This window comes from Leucoraja erinacea, chromosome 12 (genome assembly GCF_028641065.1).
Source record: "Leucoraja erinacea ecotype New England chromosome 12, Leri_hhj_1, whole genome shotgun sequence".
Lineage (NCBI taxonomy): Eukaryota > Metazoa > Chordata > Chondrichthyes > Rajiformes > Rajidae > Leucoraja > Leucoraja erinaceus.
This window is the reverse complement of record NC_073388.1, coordinates 21141916-21157298: the sequence shown is the minus strand read 5'-3', so window position 1 is coordinate 21157298 and position 15383 is coordinate 21141916. Positions and strand designations below refer to the sequence as shown.

Here is a 15383-nt window from a genome sequence, read left to right as displayed (position 1 = left end):
TCACTTTAATTAAAAAGTTTCCATTCAGTACAAATATATATGCTGAGTTAACTGGGGTGAACAGAAGCAATGACGACAACACTGCCATTGCTCAACACCTTGAATTATTAGATTGCGTATCAAATATAGTAGTTATTTTAAAATATTCCATATCCTATTTTCTTAATCCTCTACCATGGATCAGGAAAGGAAGAACTTCAATGGGCACTTACATTTCTTTATACAAATCATGAACATGGCCAGTGGAAACATCCGCACAAGCCCAACAATCTGAGGGCGGCACAGCAGTAGAGCTGCTGCCTTGCAGCGCCAAAGACCCATGTTCGATCCCGACTACAGGTACTATCTGTATGGAGTTTGCACGTTCTCCCTGTGACCGCGTGGGTTTTCTCGTGGTACTCTAAAGACGTGCACGTTTGTCAGTTAATTGCCTTTGGTATTATTATAAATAGTCCCTAGTGTGAATGAAAGTGTTAGTATACAGGGTGATTGCTAGTCAGTGCAGACTCGGTGGGCCGAAGGGCCTATTTCCGCTCTGTATCTCTAAAGTCTAATCTGACGGGATCTAGCAACAGAAACCAATATTGAAAACCAGTGTGGCTGCAGTCCTGCAGCTACATTCCTGACCAATGAAGAATGGTAAGCAGAGCACCCCCTCTCCCCCAATTTACCTGGAAAAGCTAACAATTCATAATTTAAACTGAAGTTTCTCTTCATTCAAACCTCAGACCTAGCATCCTTAAAATATGTTGGAGACTGCTGTCATAGATCCAGAATGCTTGCTTTTTGTGACATCAATCCAGGCAATGCGTTTAGAGGTCAGGCACCTACACATCTGCACAATCTGTCCTGATCCATGCCTAGGAGAATAATCATATACGAGTTCGGTAATCATGAAATCCCAAGGAATAAGTTTCCTATTAAATGTAAATATTATCACAGCTAACAATCTACTCAATTTCTACTCATCAAGTATCATAAACAATGATGACGTGCGTAAATCACCAGATAATCTAATTTAATGATAACTGTGTGCAGTCCACAATGTTTTGGACAAAAGGAATTCAGACACCAATTCAATTCCCAAAGCATACTATTATTGTCTGATGGATTTTGAAACCAACTTTGTGAAAGTACTGTTATTTAATAGACCGAGTGGCTACCTAGCCTAATTCTTTGGATTGTTGCTTCTCTTCATTCAAAAAGTGCTTTCATTTGAAGAACTGAGACAAATATGGCACCTTAATTAATGCACAACTCACTATGATCACACTAATCCGGATGATCTGTTCTTTCAGTGCAGTTTGCATTCATGTCAGTCAACTACTTTGGCCAATACCAATAAGCTTTCTGCGGGTGTGGCAATTTAACGGGACTTTCTACTATACACCTAAAAGTCACTGAGATCAATATTACATCATTGGGCTCCTCAATTAATACAATTGACAAGGTTCATACATTGTTCCAGTTGGTGTGTTTCTGACCACAACCAGCTGTGAAGTAGAAATGCAAGTTGGGATATGTCAATTTTTCCTTCTCTGCAGGTTGGGTAAAATCAGGAACAAGTTTGTAAGCACATTATATAAAAGCAACATTTCTCGCTTTTTTTAAATGAGCTAAATTGTTCAAATTTAATTCTGTTTAGTTTAGAGGTGCAGCATGGAAACAGGCACTTCGGCCCACCGGGTCCGCTCCGACCAGTAATCCCCGTACACTAGCACTATCCTACACACTATGGACAATTTACAATCTTTACTGAAGCTAATTGACCTACAAACTTGCACGTACGTCTATGGAGTGTGGGAGGAAACCGGAGCACCTGGGAAAACCAACATGTTCACAGGCAGAGCATATAACCTCCGTGGAGACAGCACCCATAGTCAGGATCAAACCCGGGTCTCTGGCGCTGCAAGGCAGCAACCCTACCACTGTGCCGCAACCATGAATTGTTCAAAACTATCATATATCTTGAATTTGCAGTGGCGTGAATTAAAAATCATTGCTACATATACCACATCGCCAAACCACAAATCCTCATCCCAGTGCCAATCTAAACATCGTCCAATGCTCTAAAACCCTCAAAATTTGTACAGAGTTGTGGAAATAATGGGATTGCACTGACAACTAGTGGCAGTTCCATGCAGCAGTTTCCGTTAGCTGCAGTATACAAGTGAACATGTTTCAGACTTTCACCGCTATATCTACAGCAGGGAGGTATATAACGTATTGCAGATAACATGTAGGCACTCCACCCTTTGATATTACCAAGCACAAGGACATGCAGCACCAAACTGAACTAAAGGGCTGGACACACTTCGTATCCAGTCTTTCAGCTTAACCCCTATTATGATCAGCATATCTACTATAGTCCTACTCATTTGTATGGGGTTGCTATACCTCCTTGCAGAGGCTTATTTTTTTCTTAACCTTTCCCTTCTTTAAATAATAATTTACATGCTAAATGCAGTTTTAAATTAATCGTTTCCTAATTCATGACAATTTAAATTATTTCAAAAATGATTCTGATCATCAGCAACATTTCCAAAGAGTGAAAATTCTGACTGCACAAATTCGCAGAGCTGTCCATGAATGGCACCACAGCTTCCACTGCCTATAGGCGAGTCACACCAGTGCAAGAGAAGAAATGCAAGGTGCAGTTTGGCAATGTCTGAATAATGTGAGATATCACTGACAAGGAATCAATACCCAACTGATGCAATTAAAAATCGTTCCACCTGGCTTTAAAAGACTATTATTAAGCTTGTGGTTCCGTACTGAGTTAACCATCATCGCTTCCTTTGCCAATTCCCCCATTTCAACAGCAAATATGATTAACTAACAACAATCAACACTGCCATCTATAGGCAAGGGACTGTCCAAATGTATATAAAAGCTTTTCCTCCACTTTGATCACAACTACTTTTGTTAATAGTCACAGCACGTAAATCACTCGTCCTGTCTCCACTAACTCTTTCCAATCTATCACCAGAAAACAAGAACAGTTCTAACCTTGCGTTATATTGTCGGAAGAAAACATAATTTTCCTTAGTGTGCCTACATCGTAGCCATTCATTGATTTTCCAAAGGGATACATTCATGGGTAAAGTTTCATTAAAGTAAAATTTCATGCAGCAAAACGCAGGGTAAATTGCATTTTAGGCATTCCTATACTATCCCTACATGCAGAGAATGGCATGTTATGTGGTAAAAGCAAGAAGTGACCTCAACGATTAAATGGGATTATAGCAAAAATATGTACGTCAAATGTTTGCAAATTGAGGAATATATCGAGGTAGACTGCAAGCACTGTTAGCTAGCTCCCTCTATAGGCAGACAGATTCTGACGGCAGGCAGGACAATGCAATGCTATTGCAACAGAAAGCATTATAGTTACAGACACAACATGCCACCACGTGGCTATTACAATTTCTGATGCTGTTGCATCTTAAAAGTAAAGAGCCTGCAAGTATAAATATCGGTCAATGAGGGCATTGCTGTGCACGGCCAGAGCAGTACATGGCCTTTAAATCCAGAGGAACGGAAGCATGCAAAGGGCTGCAGCCAAGTTGCTAATCTCAGCAATAAGCATGATCTTATGTCCTTTAACGAATGCCTAGGTGCCACTTTGAAGAGATTCTATCATTTTCCAAACCAGTATATTATCATCTAACAAGCAATCTTTCAGTCCTACTTCAATGTAAATATGTCGATTTGGGCTGTTTACACCATCCATTATTCTGCTAAACAGTTATACCTGTAACATTGGGTAATTTTAAAAGAAGGAAACTGAGGAATGTTTGTACACATTTTACAATGAACATTTACATTGACATTTCACATTGACACATTGAAAAAGTTGCTTAAATGGGTTTATTAATATAGTCAGAAATAAAAGTAAATTATGCTACATCTTTGGAAAAATAATACACTGGTTAATCCCTAACTAGAACGTTAATAGATTGAAATCCTACTCAAAACAGACATTGAAATCCTACTCAAAACAGACATGATGCTAAATGCATTTTGTTGTCTCTGTACTGTACACTGACAATGACAATTAAAATTGAATCTGAATCTGAATCTGAGTACACAATGTAGTCGCTTTCAGATGAGGTCCTATATGCACCTCTCAGGTGGAGATAACAGATGCTAAGGTATTGATCAAAATATTGTAGGAGAGATAGTTATCTTTACTGTTCTGGTCAATATTCATCCTGAATCATTCCACAAAATAATTCATTCTGTTGGAAAAGTTTATTGCGATAACTACCAGCCACCTATGCTTCCTGGTCTGCAAGGTACTTCCAGAATGTTCTCTTTTTAACCACAAAATACTAGGTAATAGTCATTGCATCACTATTTGTAGCTGTTTTATATGCAAGTTGGCTGACATGTTTCTTACACAACATTGATATGATGCAAATATATTTAATTGGTTGTGATGTACTTATAAAATGGCAGGTAATTATATACGTTTCTTTACTCTGTGTCAAACTTGGATACTCTTGTTGAGGTCAAAAACCAAGTCTATAAAGTACAGGGATTTATGAGATTGGTACCAGGGATGAACAACTTCACTTTGATCAAATAAAGGAAGATTAGATCAAGATGTTTAAAATTAGAAAGGATTTTCTTGAACTAAATAGGAATCCAAAGAGAAGTATCATTAACTGGAGAAGTGTCTGCTAATGAAACAAAGTGAATGAGTGATTTACTTGCATTTGTAATCTCTGCCTTTATTAATAAATCCTTTAAAGCAGCCTGTTCAATATGTCATGTCACCATTAAAAAGTATATAAGCATCCCCAGATTTCTTGCTTTTAAAATTACACCATTTGTTTATATTCATTAGTCAATACATTCATTAGTATGTTTGACAGTGCAAAATAGTGTAAGCAGCGCAAATTAACGCATTTGCATTGTTGAATTGAATTGAGAGACGGTGCCTATTATGTATTGAACTTGTATAACCAGCCATAAAATATGAGCCCTAAGGTGCCTCAATAATAATTTAGCTTTTGTGAAATAGTTAACAATTATTCAATGGTATTTTATTGTCACATGTACCAAGGCGCAGTGAAATTCCTTTTTTACATACAGATCGGTAAATATCTAACTGTACATAGCCACAAACATACATAAGTACAAGAGAGTAATATAGTCGACTTGTTTAATGAACTGGTCCTGCTAGATTACAATGAGGAAGATAAAACTCGTTCATTGAAGAAAATCTTCAGAAATTAGACAAGATTTCTCAATGTGAAATAATTAGAGGGATTAGAGATTTTTTTCACCCGAAGAATGATGGAGAATCAGACCTCCTTGTCTCAAAGATAGGTGGACAGAAACCCTCACAATATTTTCAAAAGATACCCAGTTGAGCATCTAATATCTCAAAGGACTATGGAACGAAGGCTTGGAAGTGAGATTATCTTAAACAGCTCCAATCTGCTTGCATGGAAATACTGAGGCAAAAAGAAGGCCTCATTCTGTATCATTTTTTAATTATTCTATGCCGGTTAAAATATAAAATATTCTAGTGAAAAAAAGTTTCTGGCGTGATTATAAAATCTGTAATGAAAAGATGCTGGAGGTGGGGTCAGATTAAATAACCAGTAACATCTTTCAGAAAGGCACCAGATAAATACATGGAAAAATCTCCAATCGATATGAGAAAGAGCAGACAAATTGCAAAAATGAAAATGAACGAGCCCGCACAATTTCCAACTCCAACAAAATTTTGTAACGATATTCTCCTCCCCTCCTCTTAACATTTTAATGGGATCACATTGTTCACAATCCACTAATCTCCTCTTCCGTTTCCACCAACCATTCTCTGTTTTATGACACTTTATACAGAGATTGTCCTTTCAGGCTCATCCCATCCCACTATCTGTTCTAAAAGGCCCTTTGGCCTACTGAGTTCATCTATGCACACTAGTTCTATGTTATCCCCCTTTATCATCCATTCCCTACATATTAGGAACAATTTCACAGACACCAATTAACCCACAAATCCGCACATCTTTAGATCTGGAGGAAACTGGAGTACACGGAGGAAACCAAGGCGGTCACAGGGAGAATGTGCAAACTCCACCCAGACAGTACCCCAGGTCAGTTTCGAACTCGTGTCTCTGGCACTCAGAGCAGATGAGTTACTGCGCTGCCGAAACACAAGATGAATAAAATGTACAATTGGGTGATCACTTTGTGGAGCACCTGCATTTAGTCTGTAGGTGTGATCCTGAGCTTTTAGCTGCCTGCTACTTTAAATCCCCATTGCACTCATACCAGTTTGTGGTCTCCTGTACTGTTATAACGAGGTCCAATGCATATGTGAGCAACAATGCCTCACTTATTGTCTGGACATAATACAGCCTTTTAACCCTTTATTTAAATCTCCAAATATTAAAAAAAGTGTTGGAGTAACTCAGCAGGACAGGCAGCATCTCTGGAGAACATGGATAGGTAACGTTTCAAGTCAAGACTCTTCTTCAAGCTGATTGTGGGTGGGGGGGAAATAATGCTGTAAGAGAGAGGAAGGACAAAGCTGACAGGTAATATATTAATACACTTGGGGGAGGGGGGTGGGGTTGATAGGCAGGTGGTTGGGCAAAGGCCAGAGATAAACAGACAGAAAGGATTGACGTTGAAAACGATGAAACTAGGGGAAGATATGTGGATGGATGGGGGAAATAGTTGCAAGTCCAGGTAGGCACAGCGGAGGGAGAAAGGGGGGAAAGAAGGGAGAAAAATAGGCTTTTGTAGTTACCTGAAATTGGAAAAATCTAAGTTTATACCATTGGGTTTTAAGCCACCCAAGTGGGATATGAGGTGCCCTTCCTCTAGTTTGCATGTGGCCTCTCTCTGACAAATGGAGGAGACCCAGGACAGAAAGGTAACTGGGGAAATGGGAAAAGGAATTAAAATGGTTTGCAACCGGGATATCCAGTAAGCCTTGGCGGACCCAAGTGGTCAGTGAAACGGTCACCTCTTCTAAGGTTAGTCTTGCCGATGTACAGGAGCAACATCTGAGAAAACGGATGTAGTAGATGAAAAGACTCCTGAGATCCCTGGATGGAGGCGAGGGAGGAGGTATAGGGACATGTTACATCTTCTGGGGTTGCATGGGGAATGTACGTGGAGAGTTGAGCGGTTTACGTGGGAAGAGATAAGTGAACCAAGGAGTTGAGGAAGGATCGGTCTCTGAGGGAGGCCGGAAGGAGGATGGGAACATGTGACTGGCAGCAGGATCATGTCGGAGGTGACGAAAATGACAGAGAATAATGTGTTGGATGCGGAGGCTAGCGGAGGGAAAGATAAGGACCAGGTGGAACCTTGTTCTGCCTGGAGGTGAGGGGAAGCAGGAGCAGAACTATGGGATACAGAGGGAATTGATAGGTTTCTCATAGATGCCAATTGAAAGTTGATGGAGATCAAGAGATGAAGAAAGGGAAGAAAAGTGTCAGAGATAGTCAGTGAATTTGAGGGCAGGGTGGACGTTAGTGGTAAATTGATGAGTTTTGCTCGGGTGCAGGAGGGCGTCCCATTGCAGCCATTGAGGTAATGGAGAAAGAGCTGGGGTTGGTGCCAGTGTTCAATTGGAACAAGGACTGTTTGACGTAACTGACAAAAAGGCAGGCATAGCTGGGGCGTTAGTGAATGCCCATGGCTACATCTTTTTTTTCCTTTTTTTTTTAAATTTGTATTTTTATTAGAAGCAATGTACAGTAGTATAAACCGCGGCATATGACAAAATACATTTTGTGTACAACTTCTTTTTTAAATTTAACAAGAAAAAGGTAGAGCAAGAGAGAGAGAGAGTGATAAAAATAAAGAGTGGCTACATCTTTAACTTGGAGAAAGTGAGAGGAGTCGAAAGGGAAGTTGTTGAGAGTGAAGACATTCCACCAGGAGGATGAGAGAGTTAGTACATGGAAAGTGATTGGATCACTATTCAAGGAAAACTGTAGGCTCTTGATCTTACTGGTGGGGGATGGAAGTATAACGTGACTGGATGTCCATGGTAAAGATGAGGCAATGAGGGGCTAGAAATTGAATGTTAATGAAGAGTAGAAGGATGTGTGAGGTGTAGATTAGAAGAGACTGGAATCTAGATATTTGAAGATGTTCTGTAGGGTAGAGGCCAACAGAAACAATGGGTCTACTAGGGAATGATAATATTAGAGGCTGTAGAGGGGAGATGGCCAGAGGTAATGGGATCACTATTATCGTTTACTTAATTGTCTAATTTTAAAACTTTTTTTTTGTTTTGTTTATTATGGGGTTTACAGAGTATAATGTTTACATATGTGTAGGAAAGAACTGCAGATGCTGGTTCAAATCGAAGGTAGACACAAAATGCTGGAGTAACCCAGCGGGACAGGCAGCATCTCTGGGGAGAAGGAATAAGTGACGTTTCGGGTCAAGACCCTTCTTCAGGCTCTGTTGTGCTACTTCAAGTAAGAATTTCATTGTTCCGTTTAGGGATACATGACAATAAAACACTCTTGAAACTTTCTGGGAGATGATGACCGGTTGTTTGACTGTGGGGTCATGGCCAAGCGGTAGGTATGAGGAGGTGATTGGAACCTAACGCTGCCCTCAGCACGGGAGAGGTCAGCCTGCCAGTCTATAATGGCACCTCCCTTGTCGGTGGGTTAAATAACAACTTAGGAATTGTTGCTGAGTGAACAGAGGGTTGTGCGTGCAAAGGGAATGAGATTGGAGCGGGTAAGGGGAATAGAGAAGTAGGGAGTAAAAGGGTTGATGTTCCACCGGCAGTTGTAAATAAAAAGATCCAGAGAGGGTAGAAGACCACGAGGAGGAGGAATGCTGGAGACAAGAGAAAGGGTTGTCACTTTTTATTGGCTGTATAGAACTGATCATTTCATCCCTTATCCATCCATGATTTTAGATTAGTATTAACTCGATATACAAAAGACTATGGACTGTATGTTGGAGTAAGAAACAAAATTAAACTGCTGGAGGAACTCAGTAGGTTAAGCAGCTTCAGTGGAGAAAAGAATTATCGATATTTCCCATCTCCCATCTACACCCCATTCTGCCTTTCACGGAGACCGGTTCCTTCTCAACTCTTTGGTTAAACTCATCCCTTCATACCCAAACCGCCCCCTCCCCGGGCACGTTCCTCTGCAACCGCAGGAGGTGCAACACCTGTCCCTATACCTCCTCCCTTGACTCTATCCAGTGACCCCAACAGTCCTTTCAGGTCAGGCAGAGGTTCACTTACACCTCACCCAACCTCATCTACTGTATCCGTTGTTCAAGATGTGGACTCTTATACATCGGTGAGACCAAACATAGACTAGATGATCGTTTTGCTGAACACCTTCGCTCAGTCCGCCTAGAACTACCTTATCTCCCGGTTGCTAAAACACTAATTCTCCTTCAATTCCCACACTGACCTGTCTGTCCTAGGCCTCCTCCGTTGTCAGCGAGGTTAAACACATATTGGAAGAACAGCATCTGTTATTTTGCTTAGGCAGCTTACAGCCCAGTGCTATATTGATTTCTCTAACTTCAAATAACCCGGCATTCCCTCTCTCTCCATCCCTCCCCTACCCAAGTTGCACCAGCTTCTCATTTTCACCCAGCAAACAGCAAACAATGGCCTATTTCCTTTAGCATTGTTACTTTTTTGCATATCTTTCATTCATTGTTCTATATCTCTCTATATCATTGTCTATATCTCTAATTTCTCTGTCCTGTGACTTTCAGTCTGAAGAAGGGTCCCGACCCAAAACGTCACCCATTTCTTCTCTCCAGAGATGTTGCCTGTTCCACTGAGTTACTCCACATTTTTATGTCTATTGTCGATATTTTAGATCGACTTCGTCGGGACTGAGAATGGAAAGGAAAGCTAGTTGGTATAAAGAGAGTGGAGGGGTTGTTGGGGGTGGAGGAGTGAGATGGGGACCAGTATGAGATGAGTTGAGATTGGGTCATTTGGAAGCTCTCACCTTTGCAGAGATATTCCATTTGTTCTACATCTCTTCACCACATTCACTACTAGGGGAAAACTATACATTTTTTTCTCTTTCCTAATTTTGACAAAGGATCTTCAACCTTCTTAACTGTTTTTCTTTCCACTTGCCTAATCTACTGACTGCTTCCAACATTTTCTATTTTTGGTGGGTTTAATTGGGATAGCTCTTCCAAAGAACTGCCAGATATGTTGAACCAGCAGGCTCCCTTAAGTATTGTATTATTCTGTGATTTAAGCCTATCTCCAAAAGCTTACTTTTTGTTTCTCAAAACAAAATCCCATTACTTTGATTCTATTAATTTAATTATGTAGTACAGCATTCTGCTTGGTGATTATTATCTCATGGTAACTAGCGTTACCAAACAATAAGTTTGCTACTCCTTTAGATCTCGTTTAGCTTTACAATTAGAAATTTTATCATCAAATGTGCAACCTTTACCTGGATTGAATTTGATCTATTGGCCATAAATGTAAATGTTCCTTTGAACTATGTTTGATTTAAAATGTTAAATACAAATTATTTTATTTAAAATATTTTGAAACCCTAAACCAGTTTGGTACAAAGATTACCTGTGCTGTCCTTTCATCTCAAAGCCAAGTTTGTATTTGCAGCCCATTCTATGACACTCAGGACATCCACTCTTTGATTTCTAAAGAAACATTTTTTTTCCAATTTCTAATGGCCTCAAGCCCAGGTACAGAACTATTAACAATTTTTTAGGGTTTTATACCCTTATACTTTAAGAAGGATTGTATACTTTCTTGGTTTTATCACCTAGTTATATTTGCAGCTTGCAAGCATTTAGAGTAAAAATTAATCAGGTGCTATGAGACCTTAATATTAAATCGAGATATTAATCCCGCTTAGGAAAATGGCACAACATAAAAATGACATATTGTCTGTTCCGTGATAATAATTGTACATACTTAATTCAGGTTTAGGTTTATTATTGTCACGTGTATCAAGGTACGGTGAAAGCATTATTTTGCTTGCTATCCAGTCAGATAATAATATACATAAATACGATCAAGCCAAACACAAGTACAATAGGTAGAGCAAAAGGAAAGATGGAGTGCAGAAAACAGGTCTCAGCATTGTAGCCCACCAGTTCCACAGATGCAGTCCAATGTCTACAATGGAGTAGAGATGAAACAGACGGTACCCAAAATTAAGGAAGGACTGTTCAGAAGCCTGATACAAGAGGGGAAATAGTTGTTCCTAAGTTTGACGCAGTGCTTCTGTATCTTCTGCCTGATGGGAGTGGGGAGTAGAAGGAATGACTGATGTGGGACAAGTCTTTGATTATGTTGGATGCTTTTCCGAGGCAGTGTGAAGTGTAGATGGAGTCAATGGTGGGTCAATAATTCCACTCACTGGGTGATTGGTTTCACCTCAAGACCTCATATATTACATAATCTATAGCCGTCTTAAAACTGAAACAGAAATATTCTGGATGCAGATACAAGGTATGAAGGGAGGAATGCTTGAATTATCAATGCCTTGGACTGAAAGCCAAAGTAACTTTATATGAAAAACAAAATCAGGATACATCCTGAACTGGCGGTTCATTGCGAGTTGCAGGGGTTTACGACAGTACAAAATTGCTGCAAATATCACATTTCAATGTATGTTATATGCAGGCAGCTACTCATCAAATGCAAATGAAGAAAACTAATGCTATGATTCAATGTATTTGTCAAAATTTAGACTGTTAAATGTTTAGAATATAACAACTAGAGTATACTTAATGACTAAACAACCACAGCTCTCTGGAGTGCAAAATGTCAATGATTTACAAATCTCTGAATGAAGGAAATATTCTTTACCTCAATTCTATAAACCTGACTGTTCATCCTTAGTGAGTAAAGATCATATGTTCCTTAGTTCTGGATTCTCCAGCACCTACTCTACCAATACAGCCCCAGTATTTCTGGATGTCTAGTAGAAACGTGCGAGAGGGAATGAAAATTGTTTCTAAAGAGGAAATTAATTTTCAACAGACACACAGGCATCCAAAATTGATCTACTCTCCAGTAGTTCTAACCCAATTTTCAATAGTACATCATCATTTTTTGTAAATGTGTGAACAAATTTCCACCCCTATGTTTCATCTGCTAAAGTATAAAAGACCAACCTGAGCCATAACAACGGTGTTTCTTTATTTCAGCCGTTCAAAAGCTTTCATATTACAAGCTGCAGACAAATTCTATTAAACAGAGCCTTCTATTGTCAGATTTAAATTTGCAAGACAATAAGGCAGTGGAAGAGTCATACGCACACACTTAGCACACCAACTATACCAGCAATTTGTTGTTTATCTTTTAGACTTGGTGTTGTCAATCGACTTGTTTCAAATTGCCTCCGTTAAATAAATTGTGAAAAATGTGTAGCGTTACTGTCTATTTAGTAGAGAAGCAACTTCTACATTCAAAAGCCCCTTCAAAATGTATCCTTAGTATTAATTCTCTGTGGCTTTAATCACCACTTCCAACTTCTTCTTTCCTAGTTTCAGTTAGTGTCTGTCCAATGTGGAAACAAATAAATGCAGATACAGGTTAGGACACAGTAACTCAGTAACTGGAGTAACTCAGCAGGTCAGGCAGCATATCTGGAGAACATAGATACATGACGTTTAAGGTAGAGACCCCCCCCCATCACCACCCTCCCCGAAACACCACCTATCCATGATGTCTGCCCAATATTTGCTGCATTATCCAGTCAATCAAATGTTGTTATATGAAAAGCTCAATGTAAAAGCAAGCAGTGGATGCTTTCCACATTTCAAAATCAGTTTTTCATTGGGACTCATACCTCCTCTCATGATCACACGTGGGTCAGGATAGATCAGTGGTGGTGTCCCTCATGCAATTTCCCACTAGTATGAAGGGCCACAAAGGTAGAAGGTGCATAATTTAGTAATATGCCAGAGATGGGAGTGGTAGTTAAATGAAAGATTCTGTATTTCACATCTCCTCCTTAACCATCAGCTTCTACTCACTCATATTTCCAGCAAAGAACAAATGAGTTGACATAATCACTTAGCAAAATACATAAACGCAAACGGTTGCCCCACACAATTGAGGATCAAAACTGCCATTAAAAAAAGGACTCCATTCAGGCAGGTGCAAAGGAGAATAAGAGGTCTCTGTGGCTCAGACCTACGGGTGTTACATGGAATTAAGATCGTGACATGCAACAACTGGCACTGCTAAAGGGGCAAAGGGAACAAACAACTTTGGCTTTTCTTTAAAATGCACAGAGGCAGATGATTTTGAATTACTCAAGTATGACAAATATTCTACAAATACATGTCAATGTTTATTATTGACTGGGTCATTTTCAAGGATTTTGATTTTATTTTCCAATTGGGGAACAGCAGTAAATTAGCTATACAGACAAATGTTATCGAAGTCCAGCCACATCAATATAACAACAAAATCTCTAGCAGAAACAGCTGGACTCTTACACTGCAACCTACCTGAACAATGTACTGACTCACGCTTATTGCTGGGGAAGGAGATAAATAAATTCTCCGTTTTTGATCTTTGCCCATCTCTTCTGGGAAAAGTTCATATCTAAGCTCGCTGTGAAGAAAATAATGAAACTTAGCTGAGGTCAGTGTTTTAACCTGTTAACAAGCGTGTCTTGATTTTAACCTGTACTGTAAATCTTCGTTATTTGCCATGGATGCCCTCCACCGAAAACGGTGTCTGAGACGGGCCGGGAAAATCATCAAGGACCCCTCTCACCCTAACCATGGACTGTTTGCCCTCCTCCCATCAGGAAGGCGGTACAGGAGCCTCAGGTCTCGCACAAGCAGGCTGAGGAACAGCTTTTTCAACAACACCATTACACTGCTGAACTCAGAGTCCCGTCGCTAGCTATCTTTAGACTCTCCCATTTGTATACAGTTATTTGCCTATGTACCAGTTTTAATTCATCCACAATCCACACATTGTTAACCAGTATTTTTTATTTTTATTGTATGCTTATTTTGTATTTTTATTTTTACTTCTACTATCTTGCACTATGACTATGACCAGACACTAAACTGCATAGTTGAAACAAAGAACTGCAGATGACGGTTAATACACAAAAGCACACAAAGTACTGGAGGGTCAGGCAGCAGGTCAGGCAGCATCTCTGGAGAACATGGACATGTGACGTCGGGACCCTCCTTCACACTGATTCAGTCTGCTGGGTTACTCCAGCACTTTGTGTCGTTTCATCTCATTACTAGGTGCTGATGCCGCTGGTCTGCACCAGCGTGCCCGTCTTCTCCAGCTGCTGCACAGTCGGACTAAGGTGGCTGTTGTTGAGGCTCATGTTGCAGCCCCTTACTGCCTGCTCTTTCTTCAGGCTGCTGCCACGACAGGACGCGCTCAGTCACCGTGGGGCTCCCTCCCCTCTCGCCAGCTACCCCTTTTTCCTGTTGGCTGCTGCTCCCCATTTCCAAGGTGGAGTATGCCAGTGACTCCAGGGATGAAGAAGAAAGGTTGGGGGGGGGGGGGGGGGGGGGGGGGGGGGGGGGGTAGAAGAGGTTGAGTGGACAGTGACAGGAGAAGTAAGAAGAGACGGCGATGAGGGGAGGGGGATGGCGGAGCGGACTAAGCGACCGGCCAACAGAAAGAAGCGGCAGCTGGTGAGAGGTGTGGGGGGCCCCCACAGTGACTGAGTCACTGTCTGCAGCGGCGTCCAGATGAATGCACTGCTCCCAGGGGCTACAACGTGAGCCGCAACAACGGACCGTACTGAAAGCCAGGAAGGGCTCGTTGTTGCACCTTGCAAGCCGGGCGTGGTGTCGGAAGCAGGGAATGGGTAGGTGGTGGGAGCCAGGGTGAAAGGAGTCCGTTAAAACAAAGGCTTACTGTATTTAGTTTGTACCCTAATAAGGACACAAAGTGCTGCAGTAACTGAAGAGTGGCAGGCAGCATATATAGATGATCCTATTTTGTACCCTGGTTATGTTTTAAAACTTCCAAAGATTTAAGTATACTATTTAATGTTCCTGTTTAACAAAACAGTATTGCAGTTAAATGGGATGTGCTTGACAAGGTGTACACTGAAACTCCAAGGTTGAAAGAAAACTAAGGAGATACTGTCACCCAGAAAATGTCACCAAGAAGGGAACAGAGTGATAGAGCACAAGAAACACAAATATTCTCTTAATTAAAACTGCCACCTTTAGCCTGCAAACAATAGCATTTGGCAGCTCAGGAGAGAAACAAAGTTTATATTTCATGTCAATAACAGGTCATCAATCCAGAACATAAACTGTATTTCTCTCCACAGATGTTGCCCGACACATTTTCTGTTTTTATTTCAGATTTCCACCATATTTTGTTTTAAAATGTATTGATTGTACTCATAGAT

At 40.5% G+C, this 15383-nt stretch overlaps 1 protein-coding gene across 4 annotated transcripts in view; it reads right to left on the bottom strand.

The window, feature by feature from the left end:
* The window catches only part of LOC129702145 (BCL-6 corepressor-like protein 1), a 177319-nt gene that overhangs the window by 99477 nt on the left and 62459 nt on the right, over positions 1–15383 (bottom strand). The window contains exon 4 of one of the 4 annotated variants that reach the window (XM_055643751.1): positions 13489–13594. The exons of the other annotated variants lie outside the window; for them this stretch is intronic. Coding sequence (XP_055499726.1) covers positions 13489–13563 — 75 coding nt within the window. The 5' untranslated portion in view covers positions 13564–13594. The remainder of the gene's footprint in view (positions 1–13488; positions 13595–15383) is intronic. 4 annotated transcript variants of the gene reach the window in all.